The sequence below is a fragment of the Botryllus schlosseri genome, chromosome 6 (genome assembly GCF_051294905.1).
Source record: "Botryllus schlosseri isolate E-star chromosome 6, Bs_hap1, whole genome shotgun sequence".
Lineage (NCBI taxonomy): Eukaryota > Metazoa > Chordata > Ascidiacea > Stolidobranchia > Styelidae > Botryllus > Botryllus schlosseri.
In genome coordinates, this window is record NC_137241.1 from 16654690 (window position 1) to 16681933 (window position 27244).

Genomic DNA, 27244 nt, shown 5'->3' on the forward strand with positions numbered 1-27244 from the left:
CACCGTGAAATTGTGGCCTTCAAGCCATTTGCTTACAACCCCCTGTCAAGCGCGATAGCTATTTCGTTTTCGATGGCGGCTAACAGCTGATCACTTGATTAGCCTATTCCGCAGTAAATTTTATTCAAAATTCGGTGTTGGTCTGTTCGCATTAATATTGACAGTGTACCATACCGAAAAGGGCCATGAGGCCACTTCTCGATGATGTCATGTAACAGTGTACAGTTTAATGCTTTCATCCACGTATTTATTCGGTAATATATTTTCCAAAGGCGATTTCGCAGCAGACCTATAGACAGTAATAAAGTCGTATGTGTCGTGTTACAGCGTCCAGTTTCAAGGCCAAAATCTCCTATGCTGTACCGAGACCGAATTTCCGAGGCTGCTATTCTTAGTTCTTCAGAATGATATTTTGGATTCAATATGACAGGCCCAATCTATGAGATAACAATTGCGTATCTGTCCGAACTCGTTGACCTTTCCAATTCTCGAGTTATAGTCATTTCCATTTCTGCAGATAATTAGTCAGGTCTAGTTCGAATACGAACCGTGTTGAATCTTTGTTCCGTACGCCGTTTACGCAGTTACCACACTTCAAGTCACAACTCACCGGCGGACCTCTCGTGACACATACGTTAAAATACCACTGTGATTCTAATAGAATTCTCGGGAATTATATATGTTCAGGTGAAACACAAAAACCAGCAAGGGCATCATGATATTTTTCAGTTTAGAATTTTTACCAGAATCCCGAAAACCACTTGCCAGATTTTACAATAGTTTTTTGTGACAGGTTATAGGGATATCTGATCAAGAATGCGACAGAATCAGTAGACAGAGGTACCAAACTATAAAACAAATTTACAATAAAAATGGTTTGAAATATCTCAGGAATACGAACAGACCGGAATCACAACCAATACGATGAAATATCACGTTGTTAAATACATAGATATACTTGTATTTTCGACAAAATCGACACATATATAATTAAAGAATTACCCATATTGGGACCCTAAAGGAAGATATTCAACCCCATCAGTAGACGTAAGTACCCCTAATAAAGAATAATTGACGATCATTAAGCTTCGGAATCACGAAGGAACAAAACAGAATCCAATCGAATTCGGTGGAATATCGCGTCGTTCAATCCATAGATACACTTGAATTTCTGACAAAATCGGCACACATATAATTGAAGAATTACCCATGTTGGGACCCTAAAGGAAGATATTCACCCCCATGAGTGGACGTAAGTACCCCTAATAAAGAATAATTGACGATCATTAAGCTTCGGAATCACGAAGGAACAAAACAGAATCCAATCGAATTTGGTGGAATATCGCGTCGTTCAATCCATGGATACACTTGAATTTCTGACAAAATCGGCACACATATAATTGAAGAATTACCCATGTTGGGACCCTAAAGCAAGATATTCACCCCCATGATTGGACGTAAGTACCCCTAATAAAGAATTATTCACGAGTATTCGGGTTCGGAATAACTCAGGAACAGAACAGAATCCGAATGAATTCGGTGGAATAACGCGTCCTTCAATACATAGACACATTTGAATTTCCGACGAAGTCGATACATATATAATTGAAGAATTACCCATGCTGGGACCCTAAAGGAAGATATTCAACCCCATCAGTGGACGTAAGTACCCCTAATAAAGAATAATTGACGATCATTAAGCTTCGGAATCACGAAGGAACAAAACAGAATCCAATCGAATTCGGTGGAATATCGCGTCGTTCAATCCATAGATACACTTGAATTTCTGACAAAATCGGCACACATATAATTGAAGAATTACCCATGTTGGGACCCTAAAGGAAGATATTCACCCCCATGAGTGGACGTAAGTACCCCTAATAAAGAATTATTCACGAGTATTCGGGTTCGGAATAACTCAGGAACAGAACAGAATCCGAATGAATTCGGTGGAATAACGCGTCCTTCAATACATAGACACATTTGAATTTCCGACGAAGTCGATACATATATAATTGAAGAATTACCCATGCTGGGACCCTAAAGGAAGATATTCAACCCCATCAGTGGACGTAAGTACCCCTAATAAAAAATTATTCACGAGTATTCGGGTTCGGAATAACTCAGGAACAGAACAGAATCCGAATGAATTCGGTGGAATAACGCGTCCTTCAATACATAGACACATTTGAATTTCCGACGAAGTCGATACATATATAATTGAAGAATTACCCATGCTGGGACCCTAAAGGAAGATATTCAACCCAATCAGTGGACGTAAGTACCCCTAATAAAAAATTATTTACGATCATCATACTTCGGAATGACGAAGGAACAGAACAGAATCCGAATAAATTCGGTTGAATATCACCTCGTTCAATACATAAACACACTTGAAATCCCTACGAAATCGATACATATATAATTGAAGAATTACCCATGCTGGGACCCTAAAGGAAGATATTCACCCCCATGAGTGGACGTAAGTACCCCTAATAAAGTATTATTCACGAGTATTCTGGTTCGTAATAACTCAGGAACAGAACAGAATACGAATGAATTCGATTGAATAACACATCCTTCAATGCATAGATACCCTTGAATTTCCGACAAACTCGATACATATATAATTGAAGAATTACCCACGTTGGGACCCTAAAAGAAGATATTCACCCCCTTGAGTGGACGTAAGTACCCCTAATAAAGAATTATTCACGAGTATTCGGGTTCGGAATAACTCAGGAACAGAACAGAATCCGAATGAATTCGGTGGAATAACGCGTCCTTCAATACATAGATACCCTTGAATTTCCGACAAACTCGATACATATATAATTGAAGAATTACCCATGCTGGGACCCTAAAGGAAGATATTCACCCCCTTGAGTGGACGTAAGTACCCCTAATAAAGAATTATTCACGAGTATTCGGGTTCGGAATAACTCAGGAACAGAACAGAATCCGAATGAATTCGGTGGAATAACGCGTCCTTCAATACATAGATACCCTTGAATTTCCGACAAACTCGATACATATATAATTGAATAATTACCCATGCTGGGACCCTAAAGGAAGATATTCAACCCCATTAGCGGACGTAAGTACCCCTAATAAAGAATTATTCACGAGTATTCGGGTTCGGAATAACTCAGGAACAGAACAGAATCCGAATGAATTCGGTGGAATAACGCGTCCTTCAATACGTAGATACCCTTGAATTTCCGACAAATTCGATACATATATAATTGAAGAATTACCCATGCTGGGACCCTAAAGGAAGATATTCAACCCCATTAGTGGACGTAAGTACCCCTAATAAAGAATTATTCACGAGTATCCGGGTTCGGAATAACTTAGGAACAGAACAGAATCCGAATGAATTCGATGGAATAACACATCCTTCAATGCATAGATACCCTTGAATTTCCGACGAAGTCGATACAGATATAATCGAAATATTACCCATACTGGGACCCTAAAGGAAGATGTTCAACCCCATCAGTGGACGTAAGTACCCCTAATGAAGAATTATTGACGATCAATAAGCTTCGGAATGACGAAGGAACAGAACAGAATCCGAATGAATTCGGTGGAATATCGCCTCGTTCAATACATAGACACATTTGAATTTCCGACAAAGTCGATACAGATATAATCGAAATATTACCCATGCTGGGACCCTAAAGGAAGATATTCACCCCCATGAGTGGACGTAAGTACCCCTAATGAAGAATTATTCACGAGTATTCGGGTTCGGAATAACTCAGGAACAGAACAGAATCCAAATGAATTCAGTGGAATATCGCCTCGTTCAATACATAGACACATTTGAATTTCCGATGAAGTCGATAGTAGTTATATAGATCGGTCGTGAGGTGCGTGGGGTTCTTATGGGCGGGTGGTGATGTGCCTGAAAACCCGGGGTGATGATGGTACCCTTTTTGACCCCCCTTGTGGTGGTGATGTGCCATGTGTTCTTATGGATGCGGTGATGATGGTACCCTTTCTGGTATAGGCTGCGGCGATGATGTGCCGTGAAAACTCGTGGTGATGATGGTACCCTTTCAGACCGCCATGTGGTGATGATGTGCCTATGTGGTGATGATGGTACCCTTTCAGATATATGCTGTGGCGATGATGTGCCCGCGGCTATTGCGTCTTATGGCGGGGGTGGCAAGCGGCTCTTATGTCTTATGGCGGTGGTCGCATGCGGCTGGGAAACCCGGGGTGGCAAGCGGCTCTTTTGTCTTATGGCGGCGGTGGCATGCGGCTATTGTGTCTTGTGGTCGCACGGTAACCCTTGTCAGCATAGGGATAGCTCGCACGCGGCTTCGTTGTTGGCATGTCGTCAATAATTCTTCATTAGATGTACTTACGTCCACTGATGGAGTTGAACATCTTCCTTTAGGGTCCCAGTATGGGTAATATTTCGATTATATCTGTATCGACTTCGTCGGAAATTCAAGGGTATCTATGCATTGAAGGATGTGTTATTCCATCGAATTCATTCGGATTCTGTTCTGTTCCTAAGTTATTCCGAACCCGGATACTCGTGAATAATTCTTTATTAGGGGTACTTACGTCCACTAATGTGGTTGAATATCTTCCTTTAGGGTCCCAGCATGGGTAATTCTTCAATTATATATGTATCGAGTTTGTCGGAAATTCAAGGGTATCTATGTATTGAAGGACGCGTTATTCCACCGAATTCATTCGGATTCTGTTCTGTTCCTGAGTTATTCCGAACCCGAATACTCGTGAATAATACTTTATTAGGGGTACTTACGTCCACTCAAGGGGGTGAATATCTTCCTTTAGGGCCCCAACGTGGGTAATTCTTCAATTATATATGTATCGACTTTGTCGGAAATTCAAGGGTATCTATGCATTGAAGGATGTGTTATTCAATCGAATTCATTCGTATTCTGTTCTGTTCCTGAGTTATTACGAACCAGAACACTCGTGAATAATACTTTATTAGGGGTACTTACGTCCACTCATGGGGGTGAATATCTTCATTTAGGGTCCCAGCATGGGTAATTCTTCAATTATATATGTATCGATTTCGTAGGGATTTCAACTGTGTTTATGTATTGAACGAGGTGATATTCCACCGAATTCATTCGGATTCTGTTCTGTTCCTTCGTCATTCCGAAGCATGATGATCGTAAATAATTTTTTATTAGGGGTACTTACGTCCACTGATTGGGTTGAATATCTTCCTTTAGGGTCCCAGTATGGGTAATATTTCAATAATATATGTACCGACTTCGTCGGAAATTCAAATGTGTCTATGCATTGAACGAGGCGATATTCCACCGAATTCATTCGGATTCTGTTCTGTTCCTGAGTTATTCCGAACCCGAATACTCGTGAATAATTTTTTATTAGGGGTACTTACGTCCACTGATGGGGTTGAATATCTTCCTTTAGGGTCCCAGCATGGGTAATATTTCGATTATATCTGTATCGACTTCGTCGGAAATTCAAATGTGTCCATGTATTGAACGAGGCGATATTCCAGCGAATTCATTCGGATTCTGTTCTGTTCCTTCGTCATTCCGAAGCTTATTGATCGTCAGTAATTCTTTATTAGGGGTACTTACGTCCACTGATGGGGTTGAACATCTTCCTTTAGGGTCCCAGTATGGGTAATATTTCAATAATATATGTACCGACTTCGTCGGAAATTCAAATGTGTCTATGCATTGAACGAGGCGATATTCCACCGAATTCATTCGGATTCTGTTCTGTTCCTGAGTTATTCCGAACCCGAATACTCGTGAATAATTCTTTATTAGGGGTACTTACGTCCACTCAAGGGGGTGAATATCTTCCTTTTGGGTCCCAGCATGGGTAATTCTTCAATTATATATGTATCGAGTTTGTCGGAAATTCAAGGGTATCTATGTACTGAAGGACGCGTTATTCCACCGAATTCATTCGGATTCTGTTCTGTTCCTGAGTTATTTCGAACCCGAATACTCGTGAATAATTCTTTATTAGGGGTACTTACGTCCACTCAAGGGGGTGAATATCTTCCTTTAGGGTCCCAACGTGGGTAATTCTTCAATTATATATGTATCGAGTTTGTCGGAAATTCAAGGGTATCTATGCATTGAAGGATGTGTTATTCAATCGAATTCATTCGTATTCTGTTCTGTTCCTGAGTTATTACGAACCAGAATACTCGTGAATAATACTTTATTAGGGGTACTTACGTCCACTCATGGGGGTGAATATCTTCCTTTAGGGTCCCAGTATGGGTAATATTTCGATTATATCTGTATCGACTTCGTCGGAAATTCAAATGTGTCTATGTATTGAACGAGGCGATATTCCAGCGAATTCATTCGGATTCTGTTCTGTTCCTTCGTCATTCCGAAGCTTATTGATCGTCAGTAATTCTTTATTAGGGGTACTTACGTCCACTGATGGGGTTGAACATCTTCCTTTAGGGTCCCAGTATGGGTAATATTTCAATAATATATGTACCGACTTCGTCGGAAATTCAAATGTGTCTATGCATTGAACGAGGCGATATTCCACCGAATTCATTCGGATTCTGTTCTGTTCCTGAGTTATTCCGAACCCGAATACTCGTGAATAATTCTTTATTAGGGGTACTTACGTCCACTCAAGGGGGTGAATATCTTCCTTTTTGGTCCCAGCATGGGTAATTCTTCAATTATATATGTATCGAGTTTGTCGGAAATTCAAGGGTATCTATGTATTGAAGGACGCGTTATTCCACCGAATTCATTCGGATTCTGTTCTGTTCCTGAGTTATTCCGAACCCAAATACTCGTGAATAATTCTTTATTAGGGGTACTTACGTCCACTCAAGGGGGTGAATATCTTCCTTTAGGGTCCCAACGTGGGTAATTCTTCAATTATATATGTATCGAGTTTGTCGGAAATTCAAGGGTATCTATGCATTGAAGGATGTGTTATTCAATCGAATTCATTCGTATTCTGTTCTGTTCCTGAGTTATTACGAACCAGAATACTCGTGAATAATACTTTATTAGGGGTACTTACGTCCACTCATGGGGGTGAATATCTTCCTTTAGGGTCCCAGCATGGGTAATTCTTCAATTATATATGTATCGACTTCGTCGGAAATTCAAATGTGTCTATGTATTGAAGGACGCGTTATTCCACCGAATTCATTCGGATTCTGTTCTGTTCCTGAGTTATTCCGAACCCGAATACTCGTGAATAATTTTTTATTAGGGGTACTTACGTCCACTGATGGGGTTGAATATCTTCCTTTAGAGTCCCAGCATGGGTAATTCTTCAATTATATATGTATCGACTTCGTCGGAAATTCATATGTGTCTATGTATTGAAGGACGCGTTATTCCACCGAATTCATTCGGATTCTGTTCTGTTCCTGAGTTATTCCGAACCCGAATACTCGTGAATAATTTTTTATTAGGGGTACTTACGTCCACTGATGGGGTTGAATATCTTCCTTTAGGGTCCCAGCATGGGTAATTCTTCAATTATATATGTATCGACTTCGTCGGAAATTCAAATGTGTCTATGTATTGAAGGACGCGTTATTCCACCGAATTCATTCGGATTCTGTTCTGTTTCTGAGTTATTCCGAACCCGAATACTTGTGAATAATTCTTTATTAGGGGTACTTACGTCCACTCATGGGGGTGAATATCTTCCTTTAGGGTCCCAACATGGGTAATTCTTCAATTATATGTGTGCCGATTTTGTCAGAAATTCAAGTGTATCTATGGATTGAACGACGCGATATTCCACCGAATTCGATTGGATTCTGTTTTGTTCCTTCGTGATTCCGAAGCTTAATGATCGTCAATTATTCTTTATTAGGGGTACTTACGTCTACTGATGGGGTTGAATATCTTCCTTTAGGGTCCCAACATGGGTAATTCTTTAATTATATATGTGTCGATTTTGTCGAAAATACAAGTATATCTATGTATTTAACAACGTGATATTTCATCGTATTGGTTGTGATTCCGGTCTGTTCGTATTCCTGAGATATTTCAAACCATTTTTATTGTAAATTTGTTTTATAGTTTGGTACCTCTGTGTACTGATTCAGTCGCATTCTTGATCAGATATCCCTATAACCTGTCACAAAAAAACTATTGTAAAATCTGGCAAGTGGTTTTCGGGATGCTGGTAAAAATTCTAAACTGAAAAATATCATGATGCCCTTGCTGTTTTTTGTGTTTCACCTGAACATATATAATTCCCGAGAATTCTATTAGAATCACAGTGGTGTTAAAATCACTGTTGCCGGGAAATTCATGTTACCGTACCATTATAGAGATTGTACAATGTACAATCTCTATAGTACCATCATTAAGTTACTTGTTTCCGTTGGAAACGCCATTTACGTGACGTTATGTTGGTAAAAAGTCGCTTGCAGCCCTTTCCCCACCACCCGATACTGTCACGAGCCGCCACTGGTGTCAGTATACATTTTGGCGATGTCAGGTTGGGTTGGGGTTACAGGGCTTACATCAGAGGTCTCAAACACGCGGCCCGCCAGATCATTTTGTGCGGCCCGCGTCGGCAGTTTGGATTTTTAGGTATTCGACAATATTTAACTGCAGCATATTTTTTTTTAGATTTGAGAACTTGAAATTCGCTCTAAAACTACTCCGAAATCCTGAAACTATACTCATCAAACTTCACCATCGCATCACTTTCAAAAATTACCATGCGGTGGAAGATCAGCTATATACGTCACATTGCTTGTTTATGATGATAGGACTTGACTCGTTGATAATTCGTGACTGAAAATTGTGATTTGTACTTGGGCGCGACGTTTTGTAGAATGACTCGAGCGCGTACTGAATGGAAGAAAAAATAGGGATACTCGAGTTGAGTCGGGTGAAACGTTGTGAAACGTTACAATCAGAGAAGGACATGTGACTCGGAAAGCCGTGACTTGGTACAATCACAGACGCAACAAACTACCAAAATGTTATACTAAATGAACTGAACCAACTGAAATAGTAATATATCAAAAGGCCGTAGCTTGCGTTGCGGAGCGTATTTAGCTATCCAAGTAGGCCGGTATGGCAACCATTGACATTCTGTCCCCCCTCTTAATGTGAAGTTAGTTATTTCCTGTGTAATATTGGGTCTCTTTAACCATGGTAATATTGCCTATTGAAGGTGACGAGTATAAAATATCAGTGTTACGCTCCATTGCTGTAACACCAATGGATTCGTCAGCGACTGGAAATTTATATTGCTATGGCACATTAATCAGTCGGCAGTTGTCATTGATCTGTAAATCTAACGCTGATTTAATTTTACTTTGGTAATGGCATGATCAATAGCCAAGTTATCAGGAGTATGCCCGCAACCCAGATTAGGATGTGTTGCTCCAATGCTTCGATCAGATCAATATTTGTTAAACTTTTATATCATCTACCAATAATTGCGGCCCGTCAAATGTCCGCTAGCTGCCAAATTATAACACGACAGCTTTTATGATGTCATGAGATGCATTTATACTCTCGCATGGTGTCTATAACTACATATTTTGAAAGACTATGCCAAGTACAACAACAATTTTATTCAAACATTTGAAAATGTGATATTTATCGTACCAGGCGTGAATTCACAATAGTAAATCACATTTCGCTTTGCGTGTTGTATGCCAGTCTGCAAGGTCCCGTAAAATAAGGCCTATACTTGGAAATACATTGTAAACCCCCCTGGGGAAGCGAGTGGCGCAGTTGGTTAAACACTGCTGTCACGACACCAATGGTTGGTGGTTCGAGTCACGGCTCTGCCATGTTTCTATGTGTCGGAGGTTTATCTGGGCTCCTCATCGCCGATCTCGCTGTCTATACAGCGCCTTGAAAAGCCCAGAAGAAGAGAGAGCCGAACTCTGGAAAGATGGCAGCCAATGACCAGAAAAAGACGAAACAAGACCGCAAAAGACATTGTGTTATTCAATTCATGTACTGGGCGCAAATAACCATATGTGCGATAAGCGCCAAAAATGTAATAAAACAAACAAACAAACATTGTAAACCCTTCTTATTGTTGCTGCGGCCCGCGGCGCCATCAAAAACTAGAAAATTGGCCCGCGACCACATTTGAGTTTGAGACCTCTGGCTTACATGTTACATTTGGGGTTTGGTAAGTCAGTAAATCATTTCTTGACATGACAAGATTGCGATATCATAGGGCTCAGTGGTTATTATGAAAAGATAGGAGAGGGTTACCATATTTTGAGATCCTTTTGAGAACGCTTTTCATAAATTCTGAAAGCTCCAGCACCGGAGAAGAAAATGGTGATTTTGAAAATTTATCGACCGATGTACCATAGCAATTTACAACGTCGACTCAATCTGTGAACTTGTGGTTAGCAGCGCCTCATAGTGACCAGAGATGCCACTGGGATATTTCGGAAAAACCCAGATGTGGAGGCGCAATAAACCCAGAAAAGCCCAGATACTATATTTCACTCAAAAGACACGATATAGCTGTGAAAGTGGAGCCTGATAGTCGTCGAATACACTCATACAGTCATTGAAGCCTTTGATATTGAATTTACAACAGTTCATAATACACATTTTGCTTAGTTAACACTGCGAATCGCACAAAAAACATGTTGTTTTTCTCTTGACACATCGCAATGAAACAATTGGGGCGCAGCGTGAATACTTAAAGGGGCACTGCGCTCTAAAAATGATGTGGTCTATAATTGAAGGTAAAAACGAACAAAAATTTTTGGCCGCAGCCATTTCCTTCAGAACGCCACCGTAATGGAGCTGCAATTTCTACAAGACCAGCTGCCGCGGCTGCTTAACCCGTAACATGGCACGATGCCTTGATCGTCGCACTTGCTCGACGCGATAAGGCAGTCACGCAGAGAACGAAACTTAGACACATTTCCTTCATAACATCGGTTGACAACTATCTAAAATTCGTTCTCTGCGTGACTGCCTAATCGCGTCGAGCAAGTGGTCACCTGGTCTGTTCATGTGCTTGTGCATACCATACAGTTACATGATATTTATCGATACATGCCGAATTGTTCACCAAGTTCACCAAGTGCCGAGTTCGCTACTGGCAATCGTCCTATATGAACATGACTTTCTGCGACCTGGAAGTTACCATTCAATGAAGCTCCATCGCATCAAGCCGAAGCGTCTCATTTTAGTAGTGAAATAGATTCTCAACACTCTGTCGTTACAATAACAGTAAAATCCATCGACAATGGCGAACTGAAGTGCGTGCATTTTACGATATTGCGACCATACTAATCCAATAATTAATTTTCGAGGGTAAAACTGACCTGGCGAACTGGATGTTGAAAAAAACCCAGATTTCAAGGATAAAAACCCAGAAACCCAGGTGATGCTGAAAAAACCCAGATCTGGGTGGAAAAACCCAGGAGTGGCATCTCTGATAGTGACGAGGCAGTGCAATACGGCCGTAAACCAAACTTTGCGCTGATTGGTCGAGAGACAATGGCCATAGTTACGGCGCAGCAACGGAGGACGCTGCATTTACCTAAGCCTGGTCGGCAGTACGATGTATTCCTATGGCCGTGTAATACTGTATAAACCGACAAGATTACAGTTAAATGTTTATTTCTTCATCAATAATAAGAATTACGAAAGGAAATAACATATTTACTGACACATACTAAATACAATGCCGAAACATTGCTGTGTTTATAAATGCAATGCCACCAATTGCAATGAACTGCGGAAGAACATGTATTCCGATTCATTTCCTTCCAACGCAAAGGACAAGAAGGCTTGGGAATGCAGACTAAGAAGACGGGACTTCAAGCCTATTTCGACAAGCTTCATTTGTTCCTACACCACTTTTGCAAGGATTTTGCTGCTAGTGCATTAGATACACCAATACAGTTTTAATGATTCGAGTCGAGTAGTAAAAGACGATTTTTTTGAGCACTGAAATTATACGCTCCTCACCACTGAGACTTGATTTATCAACGAGCAGTTTATCAACGATCAACGAGTTTATGCTAATTTCACTGTTGATGCCTTGAAACCTTAATTGGCCGTATCGTAGCATACGAAACATGAAGTACAAAGCTACGAACGTTACTGGAAATAGCACATTTCCGAAGTCATGATCACCCCACAATATTGTCACCAAGTGCAATGAAATCGGTATGGTCGAAAAAATAACAAAGTATCCTCAATATGATGGATAACAGGCATTATATTCTTTGTGGTCGCTTAAAAGGTACATATTTGAACTTTGACAAATAATATTCCGCTATGACGTCATAATGAGTGATACTCGATTACTCGACTCGACTTGAAGCATTTTACGTGATTCAGAATCGAATCACTCAGGTACTCGATTTTGCCGAGCCCTAGTTACGACCAGGTGATAGGCAACCAAAGCGGAGGTACCCGGCGTACGATTGGATCAACGGACTAGACCAGGGGTTCTCAAAGGGTGGGCCATGGCCCACTGGTGGGCCACAGGAGCATTTGAGGTGGGCCACAAAGCTATTTAGAAAATTTTATCATTTTATCTAATTATACGTAGGCTACGTAAAGATTTTCATCCGACTCTGATGAGACGTGCTGGCACGTATGGAGTGAGCATTAGGGCTGTTCAAAAATAACTTTTTTTCCCGGATTCCAGTCATTCACTGATAAAATTGTCAGGTTACCCTAAAAAACGCTGCACACTAAATTTTGTTCAATTCTAACAAGTATAGGATTCCGCAGATCCAATTAAAATTTTTAATTTATTATTGAGAATTAAAAAAAAAATTTGAGTCAATTCCGACCAGTATAGAAGCGGAGTTATGTAAGTTTTTCGATGATAATTCTCGGATTATCCTAGATCGGTGGATAATCCGCGATTTATCAACGAAAAACTCACATAACTCCGCTTCTACTGGCCGGAATTGACTCAAATTTGATTTGCAACGTCTTTGAAGACAGCTCAACAATTTCATGGGGTTGGCAGAAAATTTTGAATTTTTTTTTTCAATTTTCCATAATAAATTAAAAATTTTAATTGGATCTGCGGAGTCCTATACTTGTTAGAATTGAACCAAATTTGGTGTGCAGCGTTTTTTAGGGTAACCTGACAATTTAATCTGTGAATGGCTGGAATCCGAAAAAAAGTTATTTTTGAACAGCCCTAGTGAGCATGTACAAGTCGGAAACAGGAGGGAGAAACGGCTGCTTTTTCCATTGGCTATGACAACCTACGGCTAACAGCAACTAATTTAATTTCGAGTATATAATAACAGGAAGGTAATGCTGAAGTAACCAAGTATTCCAGCAGTGTCATATGTCGTATGCCGTTGAAAGGGGCGTGCAATAAACTCGGAATGAAGTGTAATTGATGTATAGATTTACTTGCTTAAGCAAGTCGTATTATTGTAAGACATGAATGGCCATAATTGCAAATTATTAGCAACTTCTGGTGGTGGAGGTATACTGCACCACCGCAACGAATCGTAATGGATTGAGGAATTAGCGGAGCGCATTAATCTGTGAAGTCGGTTTAAAATGTCCTCCCTGGAAATCATTGTACATAATGTAAGAGTCACATGAATTGATTGTATCATTGGATTTAATATTCTGACATCGCAACTTCAGTTGGTTTGGTACAAGACATACAATGTGCATTGTACAGCATGCATATTAAACAAATTTTTCTCCACTTCTCTGTAGTACACCCCATTCACCAATGAAGTGTTTGAAGATGACCCAAAATAATTATGTTATTCCCAACAATAGTGGAACTAAAATCCCAATCACACAGTGGATGCGTGGATTTGATCATTATGTTTCGCGGCGCGAATGGAGCGGCGGACGATCATAATATACAGTAGTTTTAGCCTATAATCTACCAGGGTCGTAACTGCTGCAGCCAAACCCTCAATTGCGGGAGCTCGAAGTAGCCCAAGATTATTTCGTTGGTCGTTTGTTGAAGAATATTTATTCGACTTTAAAATTTTCGTAGCGCTTCGCGCGATTTCATGGGCCCAAAGGTCTAAATTTATATATCATCAGTAAATGAAGAGAACGCATTGAACAAGATTACGACTCAAAGATAAGAGGTGGGCCACAGCACATTTTCGAACCGGGAAATGGGCCACGGCCAAGAAAGGGCTGAGAACCCTTGGACTAGACAATTTCTAGCCCTCTAATTTGCGCTCTAAAGGCAGCTGCGTTAACTACGTACGGAGCAAAGATTCAATACGATTCATGTTCGCACTTGACTTGACCAGACTAATTCCAATGACTAGAACTCGGGAGATTGCGTAAGGCCGTAAGCCTAACTGCAAAGGTCAACGAGTTCGGACACATACGCAATTGTTATCTCATAGATTGGGCCTGTCATATTGAATCCAGAACATCAATTTGAATGGTCTTTGAAGAACTAAGGACGTACAGCAGCCTCGGAACTTCGGTCTCGGAACAACATATCACATTTTGGCCTTGAAACTGGTGACTGTGACACAACACATACGGCTTACACTCTATAAGTCTGCTGCGAAATCGCCGTTGGAAAATATATTAATCAATAAATACATGAATTAAAGCCGTAAACTTAGTATACTGTTACATTAAATCATCGAGAAGTAGCATTCGCAATCTCATAACCCATTCCGGCATGGTACACTGTCAAAATCAATACAAACAGACGAAAACCGAAGTTTGAGTAAAATTTGAAGGCCACAATTTCACAATGAAATGGACATTGGCGAACATAAAATTATGTGAATATTTGAATGCAAACCGAGAATCTTAATTAGCTGTTTCATGCGATCACCGAGATATACAATTGGAAATATCATCACGATCTCGTTATGGAGCGCAGACTAGATTAACACAGACAGACACCGGCTTTTGCGTGAGATCCGCAATGATGTATAGGTAGGCGAAGTATCAGATCAGCGCGCATCTCTACCATAATCGACCTCGAAAACGAAATAACTGCCTCAATCCTTGAGTGTCAACTTTAAGACTTGGCACCGCGCTCGATACTAAAATCAAGACATAACGTGCAAAAGCTCATGACAGATCTAGGTATGGAACATCGTTAAAATCAATAGAGACCAATAACGGCTCTTGAGTAAAATCTGTTGCTGTACAATGTACATGATATATCAGCACACACTGAAATTCGGAAACGAAATAATTACCCTTATCTTTAAGTAGCAAGCCTCAACTTGGAGCAGTGCTAAATACTACCTTCACGACATATGATACAAAGTTTCAAAAATTATCATGGTGCGAAACACCATCAAAATCGACCTATACCAGCAAAGGTCAACTCAACGCATATTACGGTAACCGAGTTCAGATATAGATACGATTGTTACATCACACCTTAGGGGCAAACAGGCATAGTTGCCCCACTTGCTCGACCATTTTAAGAATAGGAGAGAGTAAATCAACGTTTCTTTATTGTGCGCGGCTTTGAGAGAATAGATAGCGAAAGCTTGTTATGAGCGCTACCGGGGCAAACCCCGGCTATATAGGCATTCACAAAGCGAAAACACAGAAGAGAATTCGATTTTCGCAGAGACTTCGCTATGTATGGGCATTTGCAAGCGAAAGCACAAGAACGCGGGTTTCGCTGTGATCTCGATATATATTGATCGCTGTGCGTCTATAAATGGTTAAATTGTTATTGAACAGAATTTCAGGTGGGGCGATGCCCCAGTTGCCCTATAGGACGAGCCGCCACTGATAAGGAGCATTAGCGAGCGATTCACGTCACCCGGGAGAACTCGGGATTGTGCCCGCGCATGCCATTGATTGAGGTAGTTAAAGTCATTCTCTAGCCAATGTAAACGGTCGTCATCTGCGGAATAGAATGGTCGACGCTCATGTTCGAATTTTGATCCCTGGAATCCCGAATTCATCGCGTCGAACCATACTTATCCATATGAAGGATAAATTTGAACAGAGCGGGTTCATTGTCTCTTATTATGGCTGTACCTGGAAACCAAATAGAGTTAATTGCGAACAAAGCATTTTTTTCTTGTTCGTATGTCACCTAATGTAAATGAAAGTGCTGTCTGCGCTGCCAGCCGGACATTCATGTTCTACCAAGGCGTCGGAGAAATGTGCGACTCGTCCGTTAAATGCGGATAGAACCGTAAGTCACCACGAGCGATATCTGCCTGTAACTTTAAATGCAATCATACCATCATTCCCATAACACACTTTCACACCTTCACCAATTCTTTGATGGGTTCCATCACTATAAATCCATCGTTCGTTGTAAAGGGCTATGGATGTACTATTGACAAAAAGAGGTCATGACTTGGACTCGACTCCCGATTTACCCGAATTTTTACGAAACTCTGACGTTCGATGCGCCGGAGACGAATTTTTCATGGCATTATAATATTTTTCAGAGAAAAAGAGGACAAATTTCCAAAAAAGAGCACATTTAGGCGTCCTCACCGAGGACACAATTTATTTTAAAAAATAGGACACAAATCCCCTTCGGTTTGGTTATTGGCAATTTCTATCAGTTCTATAGACCACAAAAATTGCGATGCGATACAATGAAATCGCAGACATCCACCCCGGCCTAAGCGAAGTAAAGAGGAGGCATGTATACGTGTACGTGAACTGATGAAGGAAAAGTGAAAGAAGATTATATAAAAAAGCAAGCGACAAAACGAGGTGGCATGTAACGGAACGCGAGATCGTTGTCCTCAAAGAACGAACTTTTTTCCTGAAATTCAACCCTTAGCGTGAAAAAAAACACCTTTTGACTGTCTAAATTGGAGTAATTGGAATCTATAAAAAGCACCATGAAAAAAATTCATTCGAAAATTTAGCCGCTAGAACTTTTGAAAAAAAGTATCTCAAAAATCACGGAAAACCGGCAAACGTCAAAAATGTCGGGCATTTCACACCAAATTTTAACTGACGTTAGAATATCCGCTAAAGCTTGTTGTGTGCAAATTTCAGAAAGATTTCTCTTCCGGTATTGAAGTTATAGGTGTTTGACTGATTTTCGATTTCGATGGGTAGCTTAGCCCCTTAAAAGACGACGTATGGTATCCCTATAGTTGAAACGACTTTGGTTAGTCATTTATTCAAATCTCCATCTTGGCCTAGAGTAGGGGTTCCTAGCCAAGGGTGTACGGCGTACGTGTAAAGCTTGGGGGTACGAAGCACTAAAGCAGGGGCAGCGTGAAATTATACGATAGCCAGGTATGTTTGTGAAGAATGAATGTGTAAGTTATCTTGTTATATTCAGAACGGGTTGATTGGCAAATAAAAATGTCAAACCTTCAAAGCTTAACGAGCATTTCAATAATCGACATGGGAGTAAAAAGCTGAAAACTAGTTCGAATGAGTGTAGCCATTCATCAGGGTGACACCTTACGAAAGCATATGGGTTTTTACCGAAGTCATCATTGGTAGTAGGCCCACAAGCACCGACCATTCAACTGCATGAAAGGTAGGTCAGTCAAAGTAGTCAAGAAAGCTACTCAAGTAGAAGTAGCGACGAAAAAATGTACTCAAGTACGAGTAGAAGTACTTCATACATAGGCAACCTAAAACTACTTGAAGTAGAAGTAGAATTGACTGAGTTTAAATCTACTCAAGTAAGTAAGTAGTTGTGAAAATGATCGTAATTCGTTCGCCTGGACTGCCAAAAGCTACAAATTGAGTCCTCAGACAGAAAAAGCAGTGGTCCTCGTCCACATGGGATGTAAATGATAGTATTGATATGGAAATGCGACACTAATTCTTTGTTTACTCGAACACCCCGTTTTAGGGAATATCATGGCATGGCGCCGTCCCCCACATTATAAGGCCCCAGGTCAGTCGAAGAGCATTACGGAGAAGATGTGTCGGATACGGCTTTAACACTTTGCGCGATTAGTATACGTTAATTAAAATATTGCAGATCGTAGAAATGCTATATAGTGTATAGCTTCATTTTATTTTTCATTTTATAATTATAACTCAACGTTCAATACTCGTAATTGAAAGAAAAATACAAATACGACTTCTAAAAAGCGGAAGATATATTTCATGTCTTTTGTCCAGAAAGTTTCAACAGCGGTCTTCTAAAACAGGTCTAAAGTTAAAAAAGTCAAATTTCACTTTTCCAGATTAGGGCACGTCATAGGCTGCTAGGTATAATAGGTATAATTGCTAAAGTGCGAAACGGTAGTTTCAAACGTTAAGGGGGCCATACTTACTGTGATGAAATATTTGATATAGGTGACAATGCGGCGTGAACGGAAACACGCAACCCGGTATCTAAATTATATTCAGCGATACTTTCGTTACGATATATTTGTCGCTCCACATCTATTGTGAGCGATCGGCAACGGAAATTTTGGGTATTACAAGACTTTTATGAAAATTAAATGTTGGTACTACGTGAAAACAGCCCCGAAATTCCTTGGGCTATCTTTCTTATTGGGGGATTAAACTACTTCTACTTGACAAACTGAAAATAGCGAAAAGTAAGTAAATAGTTCACAAAATATTACGAAGTAGAAGTAGCGAGAAAAATATCTACTTGAGTAAGTACCAGAAGTGGAGGAAAACTACTTGAGTACTTTGAAAAAGTGGAAGTATTTCGTTACTGACCACCTCTGGGTAGGGTTACCATTACCATATGCCTTACTTTTTCCGCAAATCTAAAATGTCTTCGGATGACGCCCAAATGTCCTCGTTTATAGCTTTGAGAGTGAGGCGATCGTACTGAGACAATAGACAGCCTAATAGTCGTTAAATCTGTATTTCGACGGCAAGGCTGAATAAAAATATAAATGGTCAAGTCTAACCAATAATACGTGAGACGGGTCTTTCGGGAGTCGAGTCGGAAAAATGACCTTTTTTGTCAACTGATCAATATTATCAGAAGAATTCCCGTATTAATGAATGCTACTTCATATCCTGTGACTTGTAAAAAGTGTCCTCTTTATCGAATCTCATAATATGGTAACCCTATGAAAGGTAATTATATCTGTGCGTTTTGGGCAGTGGCAAGACTAGCAACCGCTGTCTTCAAAATCTGTCGAGACCTCCAGTGTGGAACAGTGTTTGGATGACTCAAGTCATGACTTGACTCGAGTCACCTTTTTCGAATGACTTGACTTGACTCGAGTCACTTTGCTAAAATGACTTGACTCGTCGTATCAGAAATGTGGATTGACTCGAGATTCGGAGTAATATTCTCGAGTCAATTTCAAGTCATCAAGAAATTGGTGTCGATAAAAATCACTGTATCTTGCATATGGTCGAATTGTTCGTGAAACGCTGAAGCAACCCGTGATAGCGACAATCATTCAATGATTGTTTTACTGAGCCTCCATTGTTCTCTCACAAACAAACTGACCGCAAACAAAGTTATCGAAGCTTACAGCTTACGTTCTCGTAAACTTGTATAATAAAGTAATTTAATAGCAAAATATATATTTCTGTTCTCTGTTCTTACCTTAATCAAACCTTTTGTTTTATTGAAATTGAAAATAATTCGTATAGTCCTCAACCATTGCATGATGCAGGCTCGAATTGCATCATGTCAATTTGAAAATGGGTAATGCAATGCACCTTAACCATTCGTTTCTGTATTCCCTATTTTCGCTGGTATACTATATACTGGGGTTATGCAATTTTTACGTAGTTTAGCAGTTATAGGTATATGTGAGCGATACAGCGCCTTCTTGCATGCATATTTAACTATATATTCGATCATCGGCTCAAAGTCAATGACCACTCAATCTGTATTTCAGACAGCTAGCAAAATGCAATGATTTAAACATGCCTCGCATACTTCGAAAACGCAACTTGATGACTTGAATTGTGACTTGACTTGACTCGAGTCACCTCCAAAAATCGAGTGACTTGACTTGACTCGAGTCACCTTCGAAATGCGACTGACTTGACTTGAGAGTCAAAATGTGCAATGACTCCAAATGACTCGTGACTTGATCCCAACACTGGTGTGGAATCTAATTAAGACGTTATATATTTTTGTCGTTGATGTTTAACGACCGACTTCCGAAACAACGTGAATAGCAGGCTATATCATCGTTATTCGAAAACTATCGCCCATCGCATCAGTGCTTGAAAAGTTCTATCTGTAATATTGCCTATAACCCGAGATTATTCCAGACATCTATGATGTACAGATAATTAATTCAACTGAGCGGAACCCCATCTAGCTTCATCCATACGAAACTGATATTCGTTGTAATCACAATAACAGTAACCAAACAAAGTGTAGGTGATTAAAATGCGTCTTCCATCGTTTTTCGGATCCTTTCTGTGATGAATGCTTCTATCATCTCTATCCGATCAAAGAGCATGAGCCGACACGAATGACTGTGTCATTGTAATGAAACAGTAGCAGAGCAACTCGATCATAACCAGCACCGTAATTGCCGCACCCAAACCCCCAATTGGGGAGGAGGGCGAGCACGATGGGGGGCCCAAAATTATTTCGTGAATTAGCATAAATCATAGAGTATTTTTTGAAAATTTATGCAATTTTTTCAAAATTGGGTATTCAAGTAGCCATTTCTCTTTATTATTGGGCATTGGGCCATTACAGCGCCACGACCCACCAAGACATACAATCAAGTTTTAGGCCATATACCATGCGACTCCAAGAAGTGTGCCAGAACGATTTGCAGCGGGAAAAGCTTGGCCTAAAAGGTCTATGCCCTTATGTAGACCAAAGACTTCGCTATATATACAAAATACATATAGGTTTAATTGTCCATAGGCGCCTAAATGACTGGCGCCGAATGTTCCTGTCTTTGCAATCTGAACCCAGGGATATAGGCTATAGAACAATGCCGATTTTCAGACTTTGAGGTGTATTTCAAGGGGGTCCATTGCCCTGATTAGATTTTAATGAATATTTTCGGAATCAGTGCGACAGTAGCTTTCAAATAAGATCAACTTTAGTGAATTTGAGCACGCGGGTCGTCAGATATGGAATTAGCAATTATGTTGCGTTCAGATTGCTGAGCAGTAATTTCCTCTGGGCAAGCAAGCGTGACGACGGGTGTTGCGTATCCACCAGAGATGAGCGGATTTGAAATTTCTGTGTCCTAATCCAATCCAAATCCGAACATTCAAATCCAAATCCAAATCCATAACTTTTTCATATTCAAGTCCATGTCCAATCCTAATCCGATTCCAACTGGAAATTCAGAAAAAATACTAATTTATGCAATGGAGGGATTCGAAAATTTTCTTTCACAACTAACGATTCACTTGATTCAAGATAACTTAGTAACCAAAAGTACTTTAATAACTGATCTGAATAAAGTTTGTCGCCATTCGCCACACGACATTTCAATCTCCCAGAAAATCGGTCAATCCAATCCAAATCCTAATCCGTTCTGAAAAAAATGTCTAATCCAAATCCAATCCAAATCCGACAAAATTTCACAAATCCTGTTTTTTCAAAACCTGATCCTAATCCATGCTCATCTCTGGTATCCACCCGTAGGTTAGTTATCTGTAACTAAACTGACCATGCCAAACAGCCGCAGAGCCATAAGCGTCAATTGCTGCTATGCCACTTCATATTAAATTCAGACTGGAAACGATATGTCGGCACATATCCAAGGTGGGTGTCTGATTTCAACATCATCGACACCTTTCTATCTTTTCATTATATCACAGTTTTCCGGTGTATTGACATGATGAAAATTTTATTAAACTGATACTATTGTAGCACCAGCGTCGGTTACCTCTCGCAGGCTACTCTGCGCTTCGAATTTTAGAGAAGAGGAAAGTAGCCTACGACACAATCTCCATGCCTTTTATATTGAAAAACGTTTCAAAACAGTCCCATGTTGTGGTTGCAAAACTCCTCACGATTCTTAATCAATAAAGGAGACTTTTAAAACGTTTCCCAAGTAAATGTTAGCGGGACAACATTACAAAGTTCAAACCACTCCATAAAGCTGTACTTGAGAATAGTGCCTCGCAGCCCTAACATATTTTAGTATGTAGTTTACTCCTGACGTTCACCCGCATTTTTGACTGTTTTTTGGCTATAACTAGTTTTCTGTGCACAAGAGAAAACTTTCTTCTTAGAACGTATATAAACATGTTTCTGCAGCTTTTGAGCTATATATCATGACACTACGACCAGCGATTGCCGAGATATGCAATTTTACCCCCTCGTGCACAGAATTTGGGGGGTTGCTGGCTGAAAAATAGGGGCAATCCCCTAAATTCAATTTATTGAAGTTTCAGGTCATTTGTCGGGATTTAAGAACCCCGATGTTTGGTTTAATGAAAAAGTCATTTTCACTCCACCCTAATGTCCAATGTTGAACGTGGTGAAGAATAATCCTTGATTGCCAAATTAGCAGTATTGTATCACGGGAGACATTCTGTAGGCGTAACCAATGCCTGATCTCTTCCCCAATTGACACATAGGCTTATTTCCAAGCCTGACAGAAGCTCTGTAAACGCCATTCAGACTTATAAATCAGCTTTAGGATATGAACCAAAATTTTGTCAGCGAAGAGACGAAATTCTTGTTGATTCCGAAACTGCGTCATAGGTCTTTCGAATGCAACTAGTATTATTCATCGTTCATCGGTATTGAGAAAAATATCAACCGAGACATTGGCAGCACATACAGGTAGTTCTGAGTCTCTACATAACCATCACAATATGGTAGACAATGTGAAGGTATTATGTCAGAATGATATTATGAATCTAGTCAAACGCTTGACAGCATGTCACATGGAAAAAGGCAGACAGTAAACTTGTTTTAGCCCAGTACCTTTGTCAAGGCACAACACAGCGTTGCACGACTGATGAAAGCACACAAGGCCATAAATCCCCACTGTCCCATTAACCTTAGAGCTGAGATGGTATAAACCAGTGTAATCAAACCAATGTCACAAACAAAACTTATTTCATCGCTCCACAATGACTGATGAACCAATTCTTTGCCATTCATGATATCGTGCTATCCGAAACTGTTAGTCCAGCGAAAGTTCAGTCTTACCAATGGTAAAATTGAGACCAGAAACGACCATAAAATGAGCAGATTGCATCCACCAAGCTTCAGTTACATCATTCATAATGATGATGACGACTTAGTGAGACACAAGTGGGAATCCCCTCAAAAAAATCACATCCACATTCTGCACTGCATCAAAAATAATCAAGCTCATCAGAATCTGGCATAGGTACCATTTCAACGGCAGCTGAGATAATGAAGTAAAACCAATAAAAATTGGACTAACAGTAAAACATCCCGCCTTACGCATAAAGCAACTGCTTCTCGTCTGTCAGCGATACATATGCAAAAATCGATCTGCGAAACCTCAGTATGGTGAATAGTGCATTGCTCGGTGGCGTCCGCGGTATGCCCTACGCCCCCTAGGATAGCTTGGATAACCATAATGTCCTCGGCCGCGATATCTCCCACGTCCTCTTGGCCTCGCCCGATCCGGAAAATGGAAATAAGGCTTATTTGTACGCTTTGCATTAACCTTGATCTGACGCCCTCTGAATAATGAGCCATCCAACGCCAGCGATGTTTCCACGGATTCTTTATCAGTAAATTCAATGTAGGCAAATCCTTTCGGATGTCCTGTAAACTTGTCGCATAAAATTGTGATTCGATTTACTGAGCCGCATCCATGGAAGTGTTGCTCTAGTTCTTCGGCCGTGGCGCTGTAGTCGACGTTGCCAACGTATACGGATCGGGTGTCCGCTTCCACTTTCTCCTCGAGTGATGGGAACGCCACACCACCCGCTCCCATATGGGGTGAAGTAGGACTAAGATTGATTTGCTTTTCTACTTCGCTCTGCATCTCTTTCAGTTTCTCTGCTTCCGCTTCCATCTCCTTGACACGCGCCTTTATCGCTTCTAATTCTTGATCCTCAACAAGGCTATCGACAGTTTCATTTTGGGTTGTATCTCCGGGCGATTCGTCTAATAGCCCCGAGCTTTCCACAGCGATGGAGTCTCCGTCGTGAGAATTGAGTCCATCAAGACTATCGTCGGCATCGTGTATATCAGACATTATTTTATTCCCTAGAATGGTACAAAGACTTGGAGCTGTAATGATTGCTCTTCCATATTTCTAATAAAAAGATTGATATTGGGTCCTATACACAGGTATATAACAACAGAAGGAATTGTTGTTTATAGTTTCTATGCATCATAAAGTTGAAAGCGTGTTGACTGGCAGGTAACATAGTAGATAATTTACATTCAACTTGAGCTCAGCACCAGTTTATTTAGAATTTGCTAATTTCTTGTTTCACCACTATAATATACATCAGGAAAGATGACCAAGGTATCCAAATTGGGAATTAAGTAAAATTGTTCAAAGAGATATACCAATATACCACAATTTGAGTACAAACCGAATCTTCAAATTAGATCGCACAACATGCAATTTTGTTAATGGATAGTATCCAACGGATGCAAGTAAACTCGGCACTCGGAGAATTTTGTATTAAAATTCGAGAATTTTGTATTAAAATGTATTAACGACTATTAATATGAATTAATTATATTATGATTATCAAGTGATTTGTCAATATTGTACGGAGGTCGGGGCATGCGTAGATCACTCAGTCACGGCGTGATCAGATCACGTGTTGATTGACAAATCACTTGATGATAATATTTTTAGTTTATTAAATCATGTAGTGGTAGTTGTTAATAAATTTTAATAAATTAATTTCCAAGGGCCAAATTTACCAAGTGGCGAGTTTACTGGTAATCTATCCAACATCACCATTGATATGCTGTGCTAATTGGTAATTACAATGACCACATTATAGTGAGTCAGATTAGCAACATAATAGGTTTTGATGCTGAGCTTTTTTATATATTCGACGGACAACAATAGAGAGACAAGACAAGTTGTACAGATTGCCCTAAAACGAATGCAAGATCTTTCATACAGCAGAGGTTGATGTAAATATATACAGTACACACATTGGTCTGTGACGGCCTACATCAATTTGAAATCCAGTTATGACATCGATTTGAAAAATATATGCATGACAGATGATGCAATGAAATGTCATGTGTGCTTGTTACATGTGGATATGAACCCTACACGAACAAATAAATAATGCGGTGGTGCAAAATATAGATATGTGAAGTTCAACAGGATTCCAAGCGCACTTTAGTCGACGGATACCGTGTGAATCAGTGAATGTGTGCGTGTGTGCCACAGTCATCGATTTTATACAGGTCAAGTTCCACCGATGGAACATTTGGATGCCAACACTAATCGCAGTTGTCCCACTAATAAAATTATACCAATGTCACTGCATCCGCCATAAATTAACAGTAAAATAAACCAATGCTACGAGGATATGAATGAGCTAAAACAGTATGTGTCATCATAGTCAAATATTTTTAATACTGGAAGGGTCTTCAAGTTGAAATATGACATCCAGCACCCCTCGCCCAGTATGGAATCGGTGTCCAAGGCACGCAGGATCACGCCGACTTGGTCGCCAGTTGCACGCGGTCACGCCGTGACGGGTCGTTGATTTCATTAAAAAAAATTTAAAAAAAATAAAAACAAATTTAAAAAAGTCAATGTTCTCAGCCACCCCAAATGCTATATTCCAGTCAGTATGTGGTATATAATGTTTTGACCTAACCCTCAAGCCAGGATCTGTTGATTACTGTCTGTTGGTAAAGTACTTGCACTTTGTACCTACTTTGTGCCTTATATTTATGCGTACTGCGTGCTGCCATTTGTGCTGTTCACGTTCTACTAAGCGTTAATTTGGATTAAAAGGTTGTTTGATTTACACCGGCCTTACATTCTACCGTCGAGATTAGACAGGCTTCTGCGCCTTAGTCGCCACACGCTCATTTCGTGTGCCGCGCAGAAACAAAACCTAACCGTTAGCATCTGATCTCCTGTGACTGGCTTAACACAGTCATTTGAAGTCAGTAACCTTGCTTGTCACGCCGAAAAGTTGGCTCTGTCACGCGAAAAAAGCTTCTATCACGCAGGATTTATTTCAAAAAAAGGACGGAGATTCCAATCAGGCCCCTCGCATGAGTAAAATTTCATACACGGGTGTTTGATCCACCTCGATTTCACCTCATTCATCTGCATGTTTACGAAATTCACACATGCATTGACTGGCTGATTGGTGCTTCAAATTTCTGATTCATTTGATTAGGGATTAAAAGCCAAGCTGCTAAGGGACAACTAATTCAGTTGATTTGATTAATGAAGGTGAGAAGGACACTTTAACGCATGTAAATATCGTGATGAAATATGACACACCTTCATATCATAAGTTGGGTCAAAACAACAGTCCTTATAGCTTTAGCTAAACTTGTATAGGACATAGGAGCAACATACCTATGCCTCAACCTCGATACAAATGAAAACCAAGAACAAGACATAGAGAACCGATTGTCTGCTTGATCAATCTACATTCCAATTAATACACGTGATACGGAGTCAGGGGAGGTGCTGGTAGCAGTGGTAGGACCGATGTACCGTCGAAATAACGAACTGAGAGGCGATAACTATATAATCACTGACTTATGGTAACTGGTGAGTAAATAAACTATGCATCTTAGATACCTGAAGTATTGGGAGCTTATAAACGAATTAAACTCGCTCTGAATCAACGACGGATGAAGAGCGTAGCCAAACAAAAACGGATTCCACACAGTAAAAATCGAAATGATCGGCTTTTGAACCATACACAGCGGAAGACGCGCGATCGGCAAGCATGACCAAAAAGTACTTGCCACATTTTGAATTCAATGAAGTCCAAAAATGTCGCAGTCAGAAATGAACAAAATGTATCAGTGATTCAGATCATGTGTGCCGAATTAACAAGAGTAATAATATAGTTGACAATATATTCCTATCAACTACATAAAAGAGAATAAACAAAATCTTATACCTTAGGCTTACCATATTTTAGAAATCTAAAAAGAGGACACTTTCTCAGAAATCTGAGACTTGCAAAACCGGAGAATAATTCTCAAAAAAACGGTGAATATTTCCCACTCTGTGATCGGATGACTAAAAAAAAGGTCATCTTTCCGCTCAGAGCTCAAAATACCGTTATTCTCTCCGCATTGCAAGGTGGATGACTTGAAAAAAAAAATTAAAGGTCAACTGCATCTTCAAAATGACTTCACCTTATTTCGTACATTATGTGGTTAGGAATATGAATAAAATAATGAAAATTGAAATTACCTGATAGTTTTCAAGTAATTTGAATTACAAATC

At 40.0% G+C, this 27244-nt stretch overlaps 1 protein-coding gene across 1 annotated transcript; it reads right to left on the reverse strand.

The window, feature by feature from the left end:
- Positions 1–22448: 22448 nt before the first annotated feature.
- LOC145441226 (polyadenylate-binding protein 2-B-like) lies at positions 22449–24290 on the reverse strand. Its single transcript, XM_080319051.1, has one exon. The coding sequence runs from the start codon at positions 24029–24031 to the stop codon at positions 23327–23329; it is 705 nt and encodes a 234-aa protein (XP_080175177.1). The 5' UTR covers positions 24032–24290; the 3' UTR covers positions 22449–23326.
- Positions 24291–27244: the final 2954 nt, after the last annotated feature.